Below are 22,687 nucleotides of genomic sequence, written 5' to 3'. Positions count from 1 at the left end.
GCCCCCCTATGCCACAAAAAAAAAAAAAAAAAAATACTTACCTGAACTTACCTTAAGTTCACTTGGATGGGTCCCTCCATCCTTGGGCGTCCTCCTGGGGTGGGCAAGGGTGGCAGGGGGTGTCCCTGGGGGCATGGGAGGGCACCTCTGGGCTCCTTCCGAGCCCACAGGTCCCTTAACACCTGCCCTGACCAGGCGTTAAAAAATGACGCAAAAGCGGCTGGACGTCATTTTTTTTTACCCGCCCACTCCCGTGCGTAATTTTTGCACGGGAGTTTAAATAAGGCGCACATGCCTTGGAGTCATTTTTTAGACGGGAACGCCTACTTTGCATATCATTAACGCAAGGTAGGTGTCCACGCTAAAAAATGACGCAAACTCCAAGATCTTTGGCGCTAGACGGGTCTAACGCCAAAGTATAAATATGGAGTTAGCTTTGCGTCGGATTTGCGTAAAAAAAACGACGCAATTCCGGCGCAAACAGAGTATAAATATGCCCCTTAGGGCCTGATTTATGAAAAGTTAGCACCACCTTTCTGTAATTTTTTTATGCAAAAGCGGCGCAAACATACAAAATATTGTAAGTTTGAGCCGCTTTTGCGTCAAAAAATGACACAAAGGTGGCGCTAACTTTTCATAAATCAGGCCCTAAGAGTGCACTCTCATGGCCGATACACCATGTTTTTCCCTTGTCTCAAAGAACACCAAGGCTCAGATTTATGAAAAGATGTCAGCGCCCCCCTACCAGCACCTATCAACACTATGGTTGCACCATATTTAACATACAGCTCACCATGGCGGTAGTTTGGACAACAGTGTCAACATTTTTTATGCTATTGTAACGCTTTGCTACCCTAGGGTCAAAAATGTTTACGCTAGTGTAGCAAAGTGCAAGGATGACCATTTATGAGGCCCTTGAGCAGGTGTTAAAAATGACACCAAAAACGGCGCAGTAAAATCTTGTAGATTTCGCTGCTCCATTTTTGCGGGCCTCCTAACGCTGGAACGCCCGCTTGCATACATTATTCCTGACGCAGGCTTGATGTGGCGCAATGCATTGCAAAGTGGCGCAATACATGTATTGTGCGACTTATAAATATGGCGAGGCAATACTTGCCTTCTTGAGCCACATTAGCGTAAAAAAAATAAGCTAATGTGGCGCTAGGCCCTCTTAAATGTGGCCCTAATATGATAGATTACCATAGCTTGAAACTCGAGCTACACAGTATGAAAATTGGAAGATCATGATTCAATCTTCCGATATCAACTTCCATACTTGAAAGCAGATTGATTGATGCCCTGAAAGCACTAAAGTCCTCTAGCATTGCCAGGGGTGTTAACACTGATACCATGCCCACCATCTCCACTGACTAGCTCTTCCTCCGCCACTCCACTCATCTCCCCATTATCAGCCACACACTCCGGGGGAGTTATACCAGATAATATAAAGCCAACAAAAGGCAAGTTAGGGTAATGCTGCTACTCCGCCAACTCAGACACTGTCAGGGGTCAGGCTCACAGCCTGTCAATAGCCACCACTGCCCACTGGTACAGCCCCCATCTGCCAACCAACCCCCAGGACCACAAAGAGCATCATAAATGCAAACTGTTTAACTTAAAAACACTGTCTGGTTCTATTACCTAAACCAGCGAGGCTAAACACGGGGTACCTGCCACCTGGCAGTACAAAAATGTAAATGAAATAATAGAGCACGTAGCAGCTCACCTCCTTTGGTGATAGGTTTGTCTGGAGAATTTCAACCCTTACTGGGATGCTGGGAAAAACATAAATCCTTTTGAACAACCTTCCTGAAATCCTTACCAATCAACTGCCTACATAAAAACACCTTTTAATCCGTCTACAATAAGGAATCTACCCGTAGCCTGATTTTCATAATGAAATACTACATACTAATCTATAATCAGGGAATTAAGCAGCAGGACAGGGCCAAATTATGCGGCAGGGTTAATTAAAAATGCAGCAAGAAAAGGGCAAATTATGCTGCATAATACAGCACATTTTGTGATAGTATTACTTCCTTATTTCCTCATTTTTACGTTTAGTAACACTGAGTGGTCATTGGTTGCACCTCATTAGTGCCATTGTAATCCTAAATATAGCAATAAGCAACACAAATGTGACAAGTCCAGATTTGCAAAGGTCCTTTCACTGCGCTGCAACAGTGTTATTGCATTTTCAGTATCTTTTGAACTTTTCAAAGAAACATATTTTTTTTTGTTAGAATCTGCAGATTATGTGGCAGATGATGAATTATGTGTCAAGTGCGGCAAATGTGTATTTATGCGAAAATCGCCGCAGCCGCACAATCACATAATTCCAGTGGCCCTGCCTATAATACTCCTGAAATAAATGGGTTTGTCAGACCATTTTATCATTCGTTTGAAAATTCTGACCTTAACACATCCTCCTCATGCTAAACTGGATAGGGAAATGGTAAAGTCTACAGACATCAAACACATTACCAGTAAGCTTCAGCAAAGCTAAAGGGTCTGGCTTTAATTAATTACCAACACAGGCAAATTCAGCCCTGCACAGACTATTTGTTCCATGTCTTTGCACAACCTGTTTTTTTCTGTTCTTCCTTTGTTTGCGCCTTGTTTTTAGTCCCCAAGTTTCATCTTGTAGTTAGGTTTGCACTTTATAGAAAAACTAAAACAAATTAATTGTGACGCCGCTCATGTCTGTGGTGTGATCCCCGCCAGCAGTGAGCATGCAGGAAGCCCAACAACGTTATGCGTGTGTCAGGCAAGCTGTCATTTCCATCGATTGAATCTGCACTCGACGTGTGAGGTTGTGTGGATCTCTGATGCTACAGGGAATGTTGTTTGGTGAACCGCCTAGTTTAACTATGTGAACACTGTTTATTTTCCCCAAGTATAAGTACAGCTTCTTCAAGCAAACATTCACTGGAAAACTGGACAGCTTTTCCACGCAGTGGCACAATTCGCGAAATAATATTTCGCACAAAAAGCAGATTGTGCATTTGCTCACAACAGTTGCAGCAGGTGCTTGTGCATTTCGTTTTTTCTTCATAGAAGATTTATGTTAGCTTCCTTGCAGTGTTAGACAGAACAATGTGTGCATATGTTTGTGCACAACTATGCCAGTGTGTTTTTAATTAACATGGTTCATCATTTTTGTGTTTGGTTAGTTCCCATTGTGTTTTATTGTGCGCACCATCGTTTGGCTCTGACTCCGCCGACTGCTTCCTTCTTAATCTGGTGTTTGAGCACATTCTAACAAGATCTGCTGCTTCGCCACGTCTTCTCCCCTTTTCCCTGGATTACTGTAGCTAATAGTAGTGCCATACATTCTCATGCCCCCCTACATTCAGCGCCCTTCCCGTATAGCAGGGTTGCTTGATTGGTCCCTAAAACACTTTTGTGGCTATTGAGACCAAGATCTAAGCTCGTAGTTTTTAATTTTACCTTTTTAATATTCTTAGAGAAGCGTGTTCTTGAATCACTTTTCCTGCCACAGGTGTGGTTTACAGTATTCACTGTGTTCAGGTGATCAATAAAATAGTTTGCTTCTGGGCACTACCTATGCCAACAGGCAGTGCTTAATTTGTAAATAAAAACGTGGCGGTGCCCAGAGCCCTCTTCTCAAACACGCAGCTGCTGCAATTAAATGTGGGAGCACGGATTATTGAGGCGGCGTAATCCTGAAGCCATCTCGGGCCTCTTCAATCCGTTTACCGCCACTCCCTGGCCTCTAGCTCACTTTTGCAGCGTTCTACTTTCTCCCTTTGTGACGCTTTTTCGTTTTCCTCTTTCTCCGACTTTACCATATGTGTCTTTTTCTCGCAGTAAATGCTTGAGGCAGAAGAATAAGAGCCGGCCCTCAAAAATAAATGCTGGTGCTCCGCACTGGAAACAACAAGCACAAGTTAAGCACTGCATCAGGGCCAGCCTCTGGCCTGGGCGAGCTGGGCCCACCCACAGGGTGCCAACATTCAGGGGGCCGCACAGAGCACTCATTTGTACTCTCCCTTTCAAATTAGAGAAGTGCAGGTACTCATTTCCGGTAGTACCTGCCCATTTAAAACACTGGATATAACCTGCCGAGGGCTGACCTGTGAACACAAAATGGTCCCCCTGCCGCCTTATTTTACAGATCATCACCAGATAGGACACCAAACTGTCTCTGCCCAGGGCGCTCCCCATGCAAAGGTCGGCCCTGCTCACCATATCAGTGATGGAAGGACTCAGATGTTGTCACAGGCATTAAAATATAGAATAGTGTTACAATGAACTGGTCTGCAGGCTCTCACAGATTTTTGTCAAGGAGAACCTTCCGTCCCTCAGGCCTTGTCGGGCTCACGCTTGTTACTTCCTAGACCAAGTTATGTGTAGAATCACCCCTTCAATTTACTGAGCCATGAGAGAGTAAGTTTATGTGTCTATGGGATGTTGGGGTGATAGTTGTAAAACATATATTCACAGAATGATCCCATTGCAAAGCGCAGTGGAGGCCAGTTTCTGCAAGCACATAAACAGTGTGTTGTGTAGTGTAAATCATTGTGCCCTGTATTTCTTTATTTTATGTAGGCACTGTGCCCACAGGCCTTTTTAATGGTAAGCAACCAGAAGAAGGGGCATAGTTATGAGAGGTTTGCATCACGCTTGCATCACGCAACGTGGTACATGCGTGACACAAACCTCTAAGTCAGATTTATGAAGCCACACAAAGACACTTTGCGTGGCTGTGAATGGCTTCAAAAATCTGGAGTAATGCAACACAGTGCAAATCTCTGTGTTGAATTACTCTGCACAAGGGAGGCGTTCCATGGCCGTCGCATGGGTGTTCCCACGCAACTCCCATGGTTTTTGAAGCATTTCCAGATTTACCAAACCCGGTAAACCTGGGAATGCCCCAAAATGATACGCCTATCCAGGAAAGGTATATCAAGGGGAAATATCTTTGTTTCTCCTCGTGACTTCCTCTTTAGAGGAATATGCCTCTAAGGACTGTTTTTGTGCAGGAAGGTGTTTCTTCCTGCTTAAAAACAATCCTGCATCCAAAGCAAGCACCTTTTCACCTTAGTGCAAGGGTGCCTGCGTTGGCACTAGGCTGCTAAAAGGGAACTGGTGCAGAGGGAAAAGGCAGGAATGCACTGTATGCCTTAAATATGGCACATTCCTGCCCTTTCCCAGTGACATAGTGCACCGCAGCAAGGTTAATGGCTGTGCTGAACTACTAATCTCATAAATATGCCCCAAAATGCTGTGTGTCACTTTGTGCTATAAAATGCCGTGCCATTAAGTTCTGTGGCATTTGTTAGCTTGTTCTAACAGGTGTAATAAGAAGGGTCCTCCCTAGTATATCTCTGAAAAGACTGTGACACAATATGATTCTCTATTATTTGTAGGAAGCACAGACGATCTTTCACATTGAGAGCAATTTCCCCTCTTTGCTAAAGTTCACTTAAAATGTAAGCAGTGATTTTTAGGTAATCGACAGCTGCCAATGCAAGAATGTCTGTAGCCTCCAAAGAGGTAGAGTACCAAACACCAAGTCAGATGGGCCAAGTGTTTGCAGAAAAAAATGCATTTCCTTGATCAAGAACAGAGACTTGATACACCTAATAGAGGCCAATATCAAGCAGCAGTCGCTCGAGACGCAATCGCCAGGTTGAGCAAGTGACTGACCTCTGTTGAGGATGTATTTTGGCTATGTGAGGCATACGTTGTTGCCTTACCAATGAAACAAGGGCCATATTTATTGAGTCTCTTGCATAGCTGTTGCATCACTTTTTTTGATGCAATGGTAACACAAACCACTAACTCATATTTATGAGGCCATGCAAAGCCACTTTGCATGGCTTTGAATGGCCTCATAAATATAGAGTAAGGCTAGACAGCACAAATTGCGGCATTGCCTTATTCTTAACTAGGGAGGCGTTCCATGGGCTTTGCGGTGGGTGTTCACCTGCAACACCAATGGGTTTTGATGCATCCCCAGATTTACAAGACCAAAACTGGGGATGCGCCAAAATATTATGCCTCCCCAGGGGAGGTGCAGTGAGGAGAAATATCATTAATTCTCCTTGTTTGTTTCCTCTATGTGTGCTTTTCCTGCATGAAAACAATCCTGAAAGTAACACAGGCAGCCTTGCACCATGCTGCAAAGATGCCTGCGTTAGCGCTAGGCAGCCCATTGTGCACCAGTTCTGGGAATGACAGGAATACACTGTATGCCATAGATAAGGCGCATTCCTGCCCTTTCCATGTAACGCGGGGCAGCCCAGCAAGGTAACTTACTGCACTGTCTTGTTCCACAAAACTCAGAAATTTGGGCCCAAGTCTGTAGAAACTTCTAATGCCTCATAACACCACACTGGTGTTTGTGAGATGTAATCCCTGCTCATATGCCACAATTCAACTGTTATTTTATTTTTCATGATGTCCACTTTCATCCATGACCCTTAATCCCCTCATCCATCGTCTCTCTTTGACATCTGTGTATTTTTGGAATCCTACACTGGGAAGGCTAAATGGGTAGGCTGAAGAGAGCGGGAAGGTGAGTGCTAGTCCCCTGGATATCCCACCTCTCACAAGATGGTAACAGATCAGTACTGTGTATTCAGGAAGGGCGTCGGCCATTTTATCACAAGCCCACCATGACTTGACTTGTAATGTAGATCAGTAGGGAAGGCAGCAAAAGAATGCCTCAGTGTACACATTTAGGGTATGGCCGTTGGAATACAAGTTAATATGATGCGTCTCTTGACTGTTTTTAAGCCTGTGAATTAACAGAAATGATAATATTCTGTTTATGCTTTAATAAACAACTCCAGCCAATCTCAGTTGTAATTTGATTAAATGTTTATTGAGTACAGTGCAGTATGGCTACAATAGACAAGAGAAATTGCAAGAAACTACACATTTCTCCAATCAAACATCGACTGTGATACAGTTTCAGTGGCCATAGTCAACCCATAGACGTCATTAACCGTTGAATGTGGGAGGTGGTGAGAGACTCAACAAGATAATCAACCGGGGCAAGAGTTACGTTTTCTTTAAAGCATTTCTCACAAGCAGGATGGATTGAAATAACCAAAATCCCTGTAGAGGTAAGATTTCATGTAAACTCCTCTCACCAGCCTGGATGGACATAGGTCCTTCACATCACTTTACTTGCCTTGGTTGATGTATTTCAGCCAAAATGTCTCAGAGTTTTACGCGTAAGCAACATCTTTGCAGTTACTTGTTACCAAATATGTTTCTTTCTCCTCTAGAAGCCTTGGTGTTACTCGCCATCCTATACCATACATACACTCAAGCGCAGAAGTGTCCATTGTAACCAGCGTGCACTGTACTTATAATTCATTTTTACATATTTTGAGGCATATTTATACTCTGTTTGCACCGAATTAGCGTCATTTTTTTAAACTCAAATTCGGTACAAAACTAACTCCAGATTTATACTTTGACGCTAGACCCGTCTAGTGCCAAATTTATGGATTTTAAGTCATTTTTGGGACGTGGAAACCTACTTTGCCTTAATGAGATGCAAGGTAGGCGTTCCCATGCAAAAAAATGATCTATGGCCTTAACGCCATGTTTATACTCCCGTGCAAAAATGGTGCATGGGAGGGAAGAGGGGTCAAAAAATGGTGCAAAACTTGCTTTGCCCAATTTTTTAACGCCTGGGTCAGGGCAGGCGTTAGGGTACCTGTGGGCCTACTTCCATGGTGTATCACCATGGAATAAGCCCACAGGTGCCCTCCTTAGGCCCCAGGGACACCCACACCCGAGGGACAGCGGAGAATGGGGGCCCCCTTTCCTGGTAAGTACAGGTAATTATTATTTTTTTTTTTAAGTGCCATAGGGGGCCCTGAAATGGGCCCCCATACATGGCACAGGGTGCAATGGCCATGCCCAGGGGACCATGGTACCCTGTGCTGGCCATTGAGGAGGTGGGCATGACTCTTGTCTTTTCTAAGACAGGATTCATGTGGTATGGATGGTTTTGCGTCAGAAAATGACTATAGGCAGGTTAGAGTCACTTTGTTTTACTCTATCCTGCCTAATGTCATTTTGTGGTGCAAAACCCCCTTCTTGCATACCGCCAGCCCCATCCGACTAACGTCATTATTTTTGTTACACTAGCCTACCCTTTGCACCGGCTTGCACCATTCCATAAATATGGTGCCCGGCTGGTGCACAGAAATGGTGCAAGCCAGTGCTAAACCTTTTGGTGCAAAACTGCGTTAGTGCTGTCTTACCCCAAAAAGTATAAATCAGGGCCTTTCTGTCTTGTAGGATTAATTTTCGTTGTTTTTAGAGCATTTTCAGACCATGAAAAGAGACATTACAAAAGTGTTCCTTTTTCTTAAAGATCTAGGTGATGTTAGCAAATCCCCTCTCTGCTCATTGCTGACTGCCTGCCAAACACACCACTAAAACTTCTGAGTTCTGTCAAAACAGTGTAAAAGATAAATATGTGTATAAGGCTAATTTACAACAATGCACAGCACACCACACACTTAACAGATGCTAAGTAAAACTAGACTGATCAGGATGGTTTGAGAATCTCTATCAGTAGATTTTCTCTCTAGTTAATTTTTTTTCTCTATCATTAGTTTTCCTTGTTATTGCTTTTTTAGACTTATTTTTTCATTGGCTGCTTAATCTAAATGTAAACATATTTTGTTTGTGTTGCATGAAAGGGAGAGAGCAGTACCATACTTTCTAAGATATAGTGCTGTTTTTCTCTCTTCCTGCGCAGGTGTTCTATAGGCTGCCATGTACATAGTGCAAGGGTGTGTGTGTGTTCTGTCAGGCATAGGTATTGTACAAAAAGCTATGCTTTAATACCTTTACTGTGCTTGCATAACTGGAAAAAAGTAGAGAGTTTAAAAAGTTGCTCCACTGTTACCCCTGATCCAAGGATGTGTAATTTTTTGGAGCAACTGCCTTTCTACATATGTTAGTAGATATAAATTTTCTTCAAAAACCATGGATGATTGCATGAGAATGACCATCTACCACCCATGGTACGCCCCATTGACTCAAAGTGATGCATATCTAGGCTTTGCTTTACTTTAGGCAACTTTTCAATGCAAATCTTGATTTATGTTTGAAAGTAAATCCCACCGCAGCAATTTGGGATTGCTTTTTTGTCACTTTTGTAGCGCAAACCAGGTGCAAAGGTTTAGGAAATCTGGGCCATAAAGTATTGGAATGCACCTGGAGTCTTTAAAAAAATATAATATTAGTTCAGATGTGCTTTTTATCAATTTTCGTTTTTCTGTAACTACAAAAAACTACCATTCCGAAAATATAAATAGCTCTTAGTCACAATGGCTGCGACACAATTTCATGTTACCAAATGTGTGTCTCATCACTGTTCTGAAGAAAGCCGCTTTTCTATGCAAATCCTGCATCTTATGTGGCACCCTGTTCTTGCTCTTTTTATTTAATTAAATAAAGCTACCAGCAGCATTTAAGAGTGGAATGTGCAGTTACTCTTCCTGTGCCATTGACTTTCAATGGACACATGCCACTTTGGGGGGAAATAATTTACTTCCTTTCTCTCCCTCCATTTAAAAATAAAAGAGGGATACTTAAATTACAATTCTTCCTATTTATGTTAAAATATCAAAATAAACCATACCGAATGTAATGGCATTCTCTATAGAGAGTAGGCAGTAGAATGTTTTTGTGACCTCATAGCATACCTGTTGATAACAGTACTGCTCATATGTTGTACGTGCATGGTTGCGATGCAATGGGTGAAATGTTATCAGTTCATTAAAACAGATGGGCATATTTATGAAAAGTGGTGCTGCGCTGCACAAAGTGCCACTTTTCTAGCTTCCCTTAGTGGCCCCGTAACACCACATGAGTGCTCCATATTTAATATATGGGGCACCGTGACGGTAGTTAAGAAACTAGCGCCATAGTTTTTATGCTAGTTCGATTCTTTGCAGGATCAGCAGGCGCAGGCATAATGTGGCACAAAGGGTTACAAAGTGGCGCAATGCAAGCATTGTGCCACTTTGTAAATATGGGGTGGCATTTTTGGCCATCTAATGCCACATTAGCGTAAAAAAAATGGCACTAATGTGTTGTTAGCCCGCTCTAGGCACTCTTAAATCTTGGCCACAGATGCTAGAGTACATCTGTACTTCTGGTATTAAACATTATAATGGCCTAAATTAAGAATAATAATAGCGGTTTGTTTTCTTCACGGTGGATACAGGTACTGTACCGTAAATTATTTTCTTACTGAACGCAACAGCCTCAGGGTGCACATTTAGAGTAAGGGTGTGCAAAGTTTTTTTTTCTGCCAGATCAATTTTGCAAATTTCCAGATATTTGCTCATTATGGGTTATATGGGGTTTATTGGTTTAACTTTGCCTTTGCAAAGTTGTTCTGCCTATTGTGCGATCATTTTACTGCATCATCAGGGCCCCCCCTCTGAATCTTTCACAATTGTTCTATTTAAATTAGCGATTTTGAAATATGTCCAAACTTATTTAAACACAGCAGTTAAGTTTGGTTTCTGTTTTAAAAATACAATCAAATACATGATGCCAAACATAGTATTCTGGTCAGACAGGCCTTACTACGGTGTAAAAGTATCCACAGTGTGATTATTAGAAGTGGGGCTGAGGGTATTATTTGGAGACCCTTCCCTTTTGAGACATACTCCCAGCTTGGATATAAATGACAAAACATGTTAATGATGGCCCATTACAGAGCGGTATACTGCTGCTCATTTTTTTCAGCTTAAAACAAAACCCTGTTCTCAGTGTATTGATTCTCTTGACACCACCCCTAGGATCATGTGAGGATCTCTTGGGGGGGCAGTCCCCTTGTGTGAAGACCACTGCTCTAATTCACTCCATCCAAAATGGAAAATGCATGCAGACATTTTATACGCAAGATTTCTTTTTGCAGGTTTTTTTCTTTTCACAATTTCAAATGTCTGCAGATTTTTTCTCTGCAAGTTTACTTTTTGCAAACTAAATTGTCATAAAATTCGTAATTTCACGCAACTGTAATCAAGCGTAAAACGTTGTCCCTTTCTCGAAGTTGGGAAGATTTCCTTAAAAGTTCCCAAATGTTGCAAAAAATAAAGTTTTGCAGCAACACACCCTCCAGGTTAAGAGATCACCTCCCTGTGTCTTTCCCTAAAATCACATATGCTTCAACAATACCATGTAGCATTGTGTGCACCCCACGCAGTGGTTAATCTCTAAAAGTATAAGTGCAAGAGCCCAAACCTTTCCTTAGGAGTTCCCCGCCAGTGCCCCCATGCCAGGGTTGCGAGATACCAAGGCTGTCTAGTTTTGATTCCACCTCATGCCTCTTTCAAACCTGCCAACTCGCACTGTGCACCGTGTCACACCATATCAGCTCTCCACATATTGCCATTTAATAAATAGATGTTAGAAAACGGTAAAAAACATGGTTAGCTGGAAACATCTGCCCAGAGTGGATTTCCCGTTCATGAGTGGAAACTATGCACAGCTGGCATTCTTCAAGGGTTGTGCAACCTCCTCAAGACGTTGAGGATATCACCAGAAAGCTTGTGTTTGTATTGTCTGGAAAGGGTAGAAGGGGCTGCCATGCAGTGCCCAGCACAAAGCTCAATTCCTTTTCGTGGCCTCGCCCCACAAAGCCTCACCATGCCTGGTCAGGGGGTGATAGTCTGAAAGCACAGCCTCCATCTCTGCATCCTGCAAACCCCATCATCCTCTCTCAGACTGTAAAAACCTTTTCAGGATGGCAAGTCTGCTCTTTCTTCCACCACCCTAGACTTCCAGTCTCTTTACCTCATCTTGAAGAATGGTTTTCATTCCTGTTCTTTCTTTAACACTGTTTTCCTGTCTTTCTTCTCCTCCTTTTGCCCTTTTCTGTCTTTTTCTCTCTTGATCTCAGTCAAAGTCTGATGATAACAAATAAGGCTGGTATCAACACAAATGCCCGTGCCCACCACCAGCAATGACCTGCACAAATTAAGCACTAATCCTACAGAGGTAATAAAACACACATAGCTGCCCAGCTTAAGTGTACTTATCCTCGTTTTAAGTAAGTAGATATTTTTTCAGTTGCCCAATGCTTAATAAACACACATCAAATGATTTTAAAAACCATTAACTTTAGCACTGTTCTTTTAAATAAAATAGTAAAAATGCACAATTAATTCGTGCACTTTGTGTGTGCTTTTCTGCACTGTACAACTGCAACTACAATGCAGGAGTGTGTCTTTTATGCCCTCTACACACATGATGGTCCTCCACAATATAGTTCTAGTTGAACCTCAGTAAGATTTGCGACAGGGGTTCAGATATGAGTAAAATAAACAATAGCACGATGGTGTGCAAGTAACAAAAACATTTATGTTATTACACACAAACTTGGGATGGCAAATACATGCAGTTACTTACTAAGGAGTGTGCTCAAGCTTGCATGGTGTTGTGTAATGTTGCTTTGCGCTTGCAGGCTTTTATAATGGTAAGTAAATGGATGCAATGCTTTGCGTTTCGTTGCGTTGCTTTGCGCCACTCGAGCACCCATGCAAATCCTTACTTCCTCATGACATTTGTAAAATAACTCCCTTAGAGAGTAAACCACGTACATCTCGACTCACCCTAAAATTAGGGCGAACATTTTTACAGACATAGGGGCATATTTATACCTGGTTTGCACTGAATTAACGTCAAAATAAATGATGCTAATTCAGCGCAAACTTAACTCCATATTTATACTTTGGCGCTAGACCCGTCGACAACGTGGAAACCTACCTTGTGTCAATTAGATGCAAGGTGGGCTTTCCCGTGCAGAAAATGACGCTATGGCCTTAATGCCATATTTATCGCCCTGTGCTAAATTCAAGTCCAAATTCATCCTTAAATAATGGCACTAAGCTTGCTAGCTTGCCACCCCTGAGGTGGCATAGGAATCTGGCGCATTCCCAGCCTTGCAAATCTGGGAATGTGTCAGATTCCATTAGTTTCCATAAGTGTTGCGTGGGAACACCCACAGCCGTACCCACGGAGCGCCCCTTTCATGCAGAGTTGTGTGTGAAATGGAGCCATATTTACAAGGCCATGAAAAGCCACACAATGCGACTTTGCGTGGCCTTGTAAATATGGGCCGGCCGTCTGCGTTACTGGAGCATCAAAACAATTGCTGCTTAGGTGGCACAGTGTGCTGCTAGGGCCTTATAAATAAGACCCCACGTGTGGATGCATGGGAACACCCATGCTCGGCCAATGAAACGCCTTTCCAATGCAAAGTAACGCAAGGTATCTCTATGCTCTGCGTTGCGTTATGTTACTTTTTTTTTACTAAGCCACGCAAAGACACTCAAATAAAGCTTTGCATAGCTTTGTAATTCTCCCATATACATTTTGTGTCTGCGCTGCATCAAAAAAAGTGACGCTACCGGAACACAAAGGCCCATATTTATACTTTAATTGTCCCGCCGTTGCGTAATTTTTTTACGCAGAAGAGGTGCAAACTTACAAAATACAATTGGGGCATATTTATACTCCGTTTGTGCCGGAATTGCGTCGTTTTTTTTTACGCAATTCCGACGCAAAACTAACTCCATATTTATACTTTGGCGTTAGACGCGCCTAGCGCCAAAGTCCATGGAGTTAGCGTCATTTTTTAGCATGGACACCTACTTTGCTTTAATTATATGCAAGGTAGGCGTTCCCGTCTAAAAAATCGACTCCGAGGCATGTGCGTCGGATTTATACTCCCGGGCAAAATACACGCCCGGGAGTGGGCAGGTCAAAAAAAATGACGTCCAGCCGCTTTTGCGCCGTTTTTTAGCGCCTGCAAAAGGCAGGCGTTAAGGGACCTGTGGGCTCTGAAGGAGCCCAGAGGTGCCCTCCCATGCCCCCAGGGACTCCCCCTGTCACCCTTGCCCACCCCAGGAGGACACCCAAGGCTGGAGGGACCCATCCCAGGGACATTAAGGTAAGTTCAGGTAAGTGTTTTTTTTTATTTTTTTGGTGGCATAGGGGGGCCTGATTTGTGCCCCCCTACATGCCACTATGCCCAGTGACCATGCCCAGGGGACAGAAGTCCCCTGGGCATGGCCATTGGGCAAGGGGGCATGACTCCTGTCTTTGCTAAGACAGGAGTCATTTCTATGGGGGTTGGGAGTGAAAAAAAATGGCGCAAATCGGGTTGAGGCGAAAAAATTGCCTCAACCTGACTTGCCCCATTTCTTCACGCCCAAGCCCCATATCCCCCTACGCCGGCGCTGCCTGGTGTACGTCGTTTTTTTTTAACGCACACCAGACGGCGCCGGCTAACGTAATTCGATAAATACGGCGCCCGCATGGTGCTTCAAAATGGCGTTAGCCGGCGCAAATTTTTTTGACGCAAAACTGCGTTAGCGGAGTTTTGCATCAAAAAGTATAAATATGGGCCAATTGTATTTTGCAAGTTTGCGCCACTTTTGAGTCAAAAAATGACGCAAAGGCGGCGCAAAAAAAGTATAAATATGGACCAAAATGTCAGTAAATCTGGACCACAGTGCTTTGTATGGCTTTGCAACCGTCGCACGTGCGTCCACGCAAAACTTAAATAATTAATACCTGTTGTGTGTAAATGTGTGAACACAGCTTTATGTGAAGCACCTACTACTTGTTACGCCTCAAAATGTGATGCGCCACATTATCCCTCGCTAAAGTATCACTGGTCTATTTTGAGCACTTGCTAAAATGTGGAATTTGTTCGATAATGGCATATGAAAGTAGGAGCTGGCATGTGCGAGGTCGGACACTTTTACGAATTCCATATTAAAACTTTCAAACTTCGGCTCCTGATGCAATTTCTAAAAAGCACTAGGTCCTGGTCCGCAAAATATCCCAGAAACATATAATATTAACAAATGTTACGCACCACGTAAAGTGCCGCACAGCAACAAATACGACCCCAGTTTTAGAAATAAAAAATACACAAAAATGCTTACCAGTGAAATAGATCCAGGGTGTGCATTAAAAAACAGGTCAGGGCCGGCTGCTGTTTGTGACTGCCTATTTATGACACAACGAGTTGTTTAAATTACGCGTGTTATAACGGACACTTCTAGGATGGAAAAGGGAGCGACAAAGAACGAATTAAACTTCTCCTCTTTTTCCCTGGGGACTCTTTTCCTTAGGCGTAGGTCATTTGAGCTAGGGTGCATTTTAAATGTGGGCCACAAATAATATGTCTTAACCATGTCATATCTTTATGATCCATCAATACCCGACAGAAAATGGTGTAGCTTGTTTAATCCAGTCGAACACTTCTCTTTCCCATTTTAAAGTCTAAACTGCTTCTGGGAAATATTCTTTCTGGAATACCAGAGCAATTAAAATAAGTATTCATTGGTTGCTGAATAAAGAACTTGGCAAGTCTTTCTTTTAATGTTTGAACAAAAGTTCTGGCCTCCATCCCCAACGTTTTTCCTAACTTCTTTGCAGTCGGTGTCGGTACATAAACAACTCTCTCCCGCTGAGGCTGTTCACGTTATTCTTTTTCCCCCTTTCTCTCCATCACATCATTGTCTGCTTGTGCCGCTTGCCGCTCTGAAATTTTTACTCTAGTTCAGGCATCTCCAACGAGTAGCTCGTGAGCTACTGGTAGCTCTCCAGCTACCTGTGAGTAGCTCTCCTCTGCACAGCCAAGCCTACTAAATTAAAAGTATTTGCTTGGTTAAACGAATATGTGTATATAAAATTTGAGAGTGTGTATTCGAAGATGCAAATGTATTTATTTTTAGAACTAGTGCTGATATTTGAAGAAAAACTGCTGAATTTCCTAAATATATTCAAAGCTGATATTTGAGTGATAAATCATGTGGCATTGAGCTGGCTTTTTTACAAATGGTATTCCTTTGTGCAAGAGGCATTGCAGCTATGGATGTTATGTATTACCTATGAAGAGGCATTCTATATGGACAAAGTTTTTTTTTTACATTACCGCTAGCAGCCATTCCTGATGTATTGATGTCATTGTTGGAAGTAACCTGATAGTAAACTTGTATATGGTGGCCACTAATGTGATATTGTCTGATGTGAACACTTTTACAATACTAATGCTATTAGTAGCTCTCAATGATTTTTACTGAACATAAGTAGCTTTCAATACATAAAAGGTTAGAGACCCCTGCTCCAGTTAAAGCTTCTCACGCCACCAAGTGGTGTTCTCCTAGAACCAGTTTCCTAGTCATTTGCTAGTACTAATAATAACCGTTACTTTCTCTGACCCTTCACATAAACTCCACTTGTTGCCTTGATGAGGACTACGGTGTTGAATGTTACTACTATATACCTTTGCCAAAGTCTTTCTATACAGCATCATAAAAATAAAGTAAATAAATAACCAATATTAACCCTTACCTCCATGAGTACTTCGTCACTCTTATCACCTGCCCCTATAATAATTTTCACGATTTTATTATTTTGTCCCCAGCACACTGTTCTTGATTTCGGCACCCAGATTCCTACCTCCTCCCCACCCCTCCCCCAGACGGCTGCTACCTTTGCCCATTGCAATGTATCTTGTCGCAGTCTGGCACATTGATTTGTTTTAAGCAAATGTATGCACCACCATGTTGGAAAGAGATGCACTGCTTTGAGCGCCTATACTGCCCCCTGTGTTGCTGCAGTAGTATTTCAAAAATAGGAGCAGGAAATACAGAGGGGACAAACTACATCACTGTATCAGGACATAGTAATCGATTTGATGCACCGATATTGGAACGGGATGGACTGCTTTTAGGGTCCTTTATTGCCGCTGCTTTCCTAGAGCTACAGTCTGGGGAATGGAGTGCATCTGTTGCTTATGTTTAGTGATCAACAGGTTAAGCAACTCTACTTGGAGAAGCTAGGTGGTTGTACTGACCATAACCCTGGAATTGGATAAACAAAATGAACCACCCAGGCACAGAGCCCTGCCATACTGGGAGTGATGAACAAGCCACATGTGGGTTAGCAAAGTGGCTGCAATTGATATTTCAGAGGTAGGTAAAGGAAGCACTTTAGCAAGCTGATCCTGTGGAGGCTGGACGCAATCTGCACAGAGGGGCCCACTAGCAGCCTGTGAAAAGATAGAAAATGGGCATAGGCCTACCAACACACACGGTGCTGCTGTGTGACACACAGGGCCAAATTTAAGAACTTTAAGTTACTTTTCTGCGCTGCCCTGCATCAAAGGGAAAGGGCACGAATGTGTGGTATTTATGCCATACAGTGCATTCTTGTCCTTTCCCACTGTGCTGGCATCGTTTTGGCTGCCTAGCGCCAACGCATGCCTGCGTTGCATGCAGAATCTTTTTGTGCAGAAAGGGACACTTTCCTGCACAAAAACGATTCTGAGAAGTTTTTCTCTCTTTCTATGTGGGCTGCACAATGCAGCACACAAAAGGTCATATATACAATACCCCGGCGGCACATTAACGCTGCCGGAGTGCCACTTTTGTGATGCTCCTGTGGCATAGTGTGCCAGCACATATTTACAAGGCCACATAAAGCCACCTTGCATGGCTTTTCATGGCCTTTTGAATATGCCCCCCTTTCACGCATAACTCTGCATGAATGGGGCATTCCATGGGTGTTGCTGTGGGTGTTTCCATACAACACTCATGAAATCTGACACATTCCCAGATTTACAAGGCTGGTAATGCGTCAGATTCCTATGCCACCCCAGGGGTCATGTAAAAGTGCCACAATGAGGAGATATAACTTTATTTCTCCACTTTTTTGCTCTTTCTATGTGGCCCTTCTTGCACATAAACAATCATCCCTGCAAAGCAGACACCCTTGCACTATGGTGCAGGGGTGTCTGCATTGGTGCTAGGAAGCCAATTGTGCACCAGCACAGAGAAAAGTACAGGAATGTGTCGTATTGCTGTAAATATGACACATCCAAGCACTTTCCTAATGACGTAGCACGCTGCATCATTTTGTTTTGTAAATATGGGCCATAGAAATAAATAAAAATGAGGACAAAAAGATATTTCTCCTAGTTGCACCTCACCTGGAGAGGGATTTTGGTGCATCCTCAGGTTTACCAGGGTTGGTAAATCTGGGACTGCCTCAAAATCCATAGGTGTTTCATGGGAATACTCACCAGGTGACTCAGCGAAGAGATCTGAATGTGTTGCGCAGCAGGTCTCTATTTAAAACCTTCCGAGGAGCTCCAGATGAGTAATTCTTGCTGTTGTCGGGTGGAAGAGAGAAGTGGTGGGTGCCATTTAGGGCCTGTGTAGGCAGAGCAGGGCAACCAAAGACCCCCTGACATTGTCTCTGTTCTTCTGCCAAAGTCACAGCTTCTTGTCTGTACAATCATACTGCGAAGGTTATCTTAAGATTGGCAGGTCTGTGTTCAGGGCATTGTCAAGTAAGGCCAGGTTACCAGACGGCTACATTTCACTAAGGACTCGGAGCCTCATTTACAGAAGCCTGCAACAATGAAGAGTCACTTTTTATGATGCTCTGGTGGCGCAGGCCACTTCATCATATCTATGCGGTGACGCAAAGCCACCCTTTGGCACATTCCCAGACTTACAATGATCTGAAAACCTAGGAATGTGGCAAAACAGTGGAACTTTATAACTTTCTCCTTGTTTTTACCTCTTTCTATGTGTGTTGCATTCTTCAGCACACATAGAAAGAGGAAAACGCCTCCATTGCAGCGGTGTAAAGATACTGGACGGGGCCCCCTTGCAAAGAACATAGAGGGCCCCATCCTCCGGACCTACTCAGGCCAGGTGCTGTGCTGGGGGGGGCTCCATGGAGGTTGGGGCCCCCAGCACTGCAGGGGTTGCGGGGGCCTTTGTTACACAATTGCTCCATTGACTGTTTTTGTGCAGGAAGGTGTCTCTTCCTGTGCAAAAACAATCATGCCAACAAAGCAGAGACCCTTGCACCATGGTGCATAGGTGACTGCATTGGCGCTAGGCACCAATTTGTACGCCAGCGCAGGCAGAAGGGACAGGAATGCGCCGTATTTCAGTAATACAGTGCATTCGTACCTTTTCCTTTTAACGCAGGGCAGTGCAGCAAAGTGAATTGCTGCACTGCCGTGCACCAAAAACTCGTAAATGAGACCCTCACTCTTCCAGTCTTCAGATTTTATTGCACAAATAATTTTTTCAGCTTTCTAAGTGTAAGTCAACCAGGACAATTTCTTCTAGAATGCAGGACAGGAGAAGCACACCTTTGGTGACAGGGTGTCACCTGGTAACCTTAGTGTCAGGGAGCATTTCAGGCTGGTGATGGGGACACAGTCCCAGCAGCAGCACGGTGACATTGTCAAGGAAGCAGGTTTGGTTCAGGGACACAGCAGGCACCTCTGCAATATCCTGTGATCTGTCAGGCTGCTGCCTATTGTGACCCTCCTGTGTGTTGGGAAAGGGCTCTTGCCCTGCTGCAGCATGTGTAGTTCCTGTGCTGTGTATGAGGGGAGTTTTCATAGCTGTTGTCTCTACTGCACCTGTTGTGTGTGTGTGTGCCTGCTGAGCTGCAGCTGGCTGTGCTATAGCTATTTCTCTGCATGTGAGTAAAGTTTGCATTGCTGCTGCCTATACTCTGGCTATTCCGTGTGTAAGGAGAGTTTCCACTTTAGTTGTCTGCCCTATGCCCAAAAGGAAATCTGGCATTGCTGATTTGTGTGCTTTATTTGGTCGTTGTGATGGAAGTATCTATTGCTGCTGTAAATGAAGTACACATTTTGAGTGTTTTACTGAAGTGTAAAAAAACCTTTTCCTATAAAAGAAAAAAGCCAAAAGGACTGGTTTTGTGGGAGCTTGTTGAGGGTGGGCAGGAGCTTGAAGTAAGGTTACCAGATGACTCCGTGTCATCAGGGACGTGTTCCAGTCTGGGATTTTCATTTATTAATGCAATGCATTCTGGGATACGTTCCCCATATTTCCTGCAATTACACTGAATATCTAGAATACAATAATTTGGTATTGATCGGTAGTGCCTCAGTTCTCACTAGTACCAGTAAAAAGCGCCTCAATTAACAACTGAAAGGGAAGGACAGAAAACACCCCCTGTCTGACCTGTTGACTACATAACACTGGTGAGATGTAGGGAAGCATTGCCTTATGTTTCCACCACTACCTTTTCCCAAAGCAATGTCTCAGTGTTCAAAGGCTGAGACTGGCCCTCCTTCAACACACAATTTTCTTGTTCATTTGTACTTATTCATTAGAGCAATAGGAATGGGAGAACAGCTTGGACTTTTTGCCTTGGGCTCCACGCTTTTTGGGGCCTGAGTTCCGGTAAGAAAAATGTGTTCATGTGAGAAAAAAGCAGGCCCGAAATGTGATGATACACTCTACCTTAGGCAGTAACACTACAAAGTGTTGCCAAATTCTCTGTTTTTCTATCGCCACTGAACATTTTGTGTCCATCCTGAGGTGCATTACAAAGCAGAGTGGGCACCTGCATAGTTTTTTCCCTTGGGCCCTGCAAACATTTCCGAAAAGCCTGCTGCTTATAGCAGGGTAAAGAAAATAAACTAGGAATATGTGATTTGAAATAAGGAATAACTCACATACTGTCAAAGCAAGAGGTAACTGGCTACAAAGTATAGGTCAGCCTTGCTTGCACGCCCCAAAGAAACTGATTAGAGGAACCACCATGCTCATAGTCTGACTGCATTGCACATCGGATTCTATGTGGTTAGAGAGTGTGATTTTGTGGCAATTTCCCCATCTGCAGCATCTCATTCCAACCTTCTAGACCAACTGTACATAAGGGACACAAACTGTAATGTGGCTACTGTAAGGTAAAGGGAGAAGCCCACTCTGCTGCTACACAAGGAGCCTATAAAGAGGGTTAGGCTTAGACTGCCAGGCTTTACTTGCCATCGACATTCTGCGTCCGGAGGGGGGCGGAGGTGTGACTGGAGGACTCTCTTCTCGCCTGTTGGTTTCAGACCCAGAGCCGTTCCTAGAGCCTGAGCCCTCAAGGTCACTGGCCAGTTTACCCTCCGACAGTACTCGCGACATGAAACTGGTTTTCCGTGTGGAATGGCCATTGAGTCCACTGTCCAGTGAGTCCCGGCGGCTTTCCTCCAAGTCTTTGCAGCTGCTCACTCGGCTGTACTTACGCAGGGCCGAGGAGATCTCCACATGGCTGGAGTGCAAACATGACTTGTAGGGGTAGGCTGGGTTCAATTTTGGTTGGTCAAGGCACTGTTCACTCTTAAGGCAGCTTTTGGAGCCCAGGCTCGTCTGCTGGGTCTTGTTGTGAGAGTCCTCGCTGCTGGAGGACAGATTACGGTTTTGGAGGGCAGGCAGAGACTGCTCCCTGAGCTGCCCATGGTAGCGTTCATTAGGGTTGGGGAGCCTGTGGCATTGGCCAAAGCCCTGATCCTGTTTGCAGTGATGTTGGAGCTGCCCATCCGGTTGATCGCTGTTGTTCTGATCCCCACTTGACTGCTTTCTGTCATTGCCGAACCCATTTCCATATTGACCTTGCTCACCAGTTCCCTGAATCACTTTAAAGCCTTGGGTTGGGGGCAGGTAAGCGGGCAGGCCCCCTTGGTCCATTGTTTGACAGTAGTTGGTGGGAGACAAAGGGATGATCTTTTGTGGAGATGAGTTGCCCATGACACAAACATGCTGGATCATTGAGCTTTTCTTGGATTTGCAGATGCTTATGTCATCTTCGGTCATTTCACTCCGTGGCCTCTCATACAGTGTTTGGCGTATCTTCCTTATTCCTAAGTGAAAGATTTCTAGAATGTTTAAGAAGAGGGAGACCACTGCAATGCTGTGCATGAAGATCATGAAGATAGTCTTCTCAGTGGGCCGGGACACATAACAGTCTACTGAGTTTGGGCATGGGAAGCGGATACATTTGTAGAGAGGATCCAGTTTGAACCCGTACAGTGCGTATTGGCCAGCAACAAACCCAACCTCGAAGACAGATCTTGTTAAGATATGCAAGACATATGTACGTAGGAGAGACCCTCTCAGAGGGGCCTTGTTGACTTTCTTTTGCTCTTCCAGCTTCCTGAGCACCTTCTCTATGCGCCTTTGCTCTTCCAAGATAGGCTCCATCTCTAGCTCTGCCCGCAGCTGGGCCCTCTTCCTCTGCCTCTCTTTCTCAAGAGCTCGAAGTCTATAAAGTGCATGGCCCATGTACACTAGGGATGGTGAGGACACAAATATGACCTGCAACACCCAGTAGCGGATGAGCGAAATGGGAAAAGCTTTGTCATAGCAGACGTTCCTGCAGCCGGGCTGCTCGGTGTTGCAGACAAAGTCGGTTTGCTCGTCGTCCCATACGTCCTCAGCCGCCACGCCCAGGACAAGCATCCTGAATATGAAGAGGATCGTGAGCCAAATTTTGCCCACAATTGTGGAATGGACGTGGACTTCTTCCAGAATGCTGCCCAAGAGGTTCCAGTCCCCCATTTTCAAAGGTTCATTTCTGTAAAACAGTAATGAATGTACTTTATTACAATGTATGCAGAGCATCAATCCAAAAGACATCGCCAAATTTACTTAATTAAGAAAATGGATGATCCATCCCTTTCCTTGTCAAAATACAATTGGTGGTTACAGCAGCGCTTGTATCTGCACGCAAAAATGTTTTGTTATTTACACATCACAGTAGTTATGTGGATCAGCAGTCTCTACACCACGGGTGTCCATCGTAGGTTTCAGGGGATCGGATTCAC

General features: G+C 44.0%; 1 protein-coding gene across 1 annotated transcript in view; it reads right to left on the bottom strand.

Annotated features, from left to right (window-relative positions):
- The window catches only part of GJA10 (gap junction protein alpha 10), a 41,209-nt gene that overhangs the window by 16,526 nt on the left and 1,996 nt on the right, over positions 1-22,687 (bottom strand). The window contains exon 2 of the mRNA XM_069236761.1: positions 20,865-22,437. Within this exon, the coding sequence (XP_069092862.1) occupies positions 20,865-22,421 (1,557 nt within the window). The 5' untranslated portion in view covers positions 22,422-22,437. The remainder of the gene's footprint in view (positions 1-20,864; positions 22,438-22,687) is intronic.

Source organism: Pleurodeles waltl, chromosome 5 (genome assembly GCF_031143425.1).
Source record: "Pleurodeles waltl isolate 20211129_DDA chromosome 5, aPleWal1.hap1.20221129, whole genome shotgun sequence".
In the NCBI taxonomy this organism is placed as follows: Eukaryota; Metazoa; Chordata; class Amphibia; order Caudata; family Salamandridae; genus Pleurodeles; species Pleurodeles waltl.
Note: the sequence above shows the minus strand (reverse complement) of the source record. Positions and strands in the feature narration are given on the sequence as shown.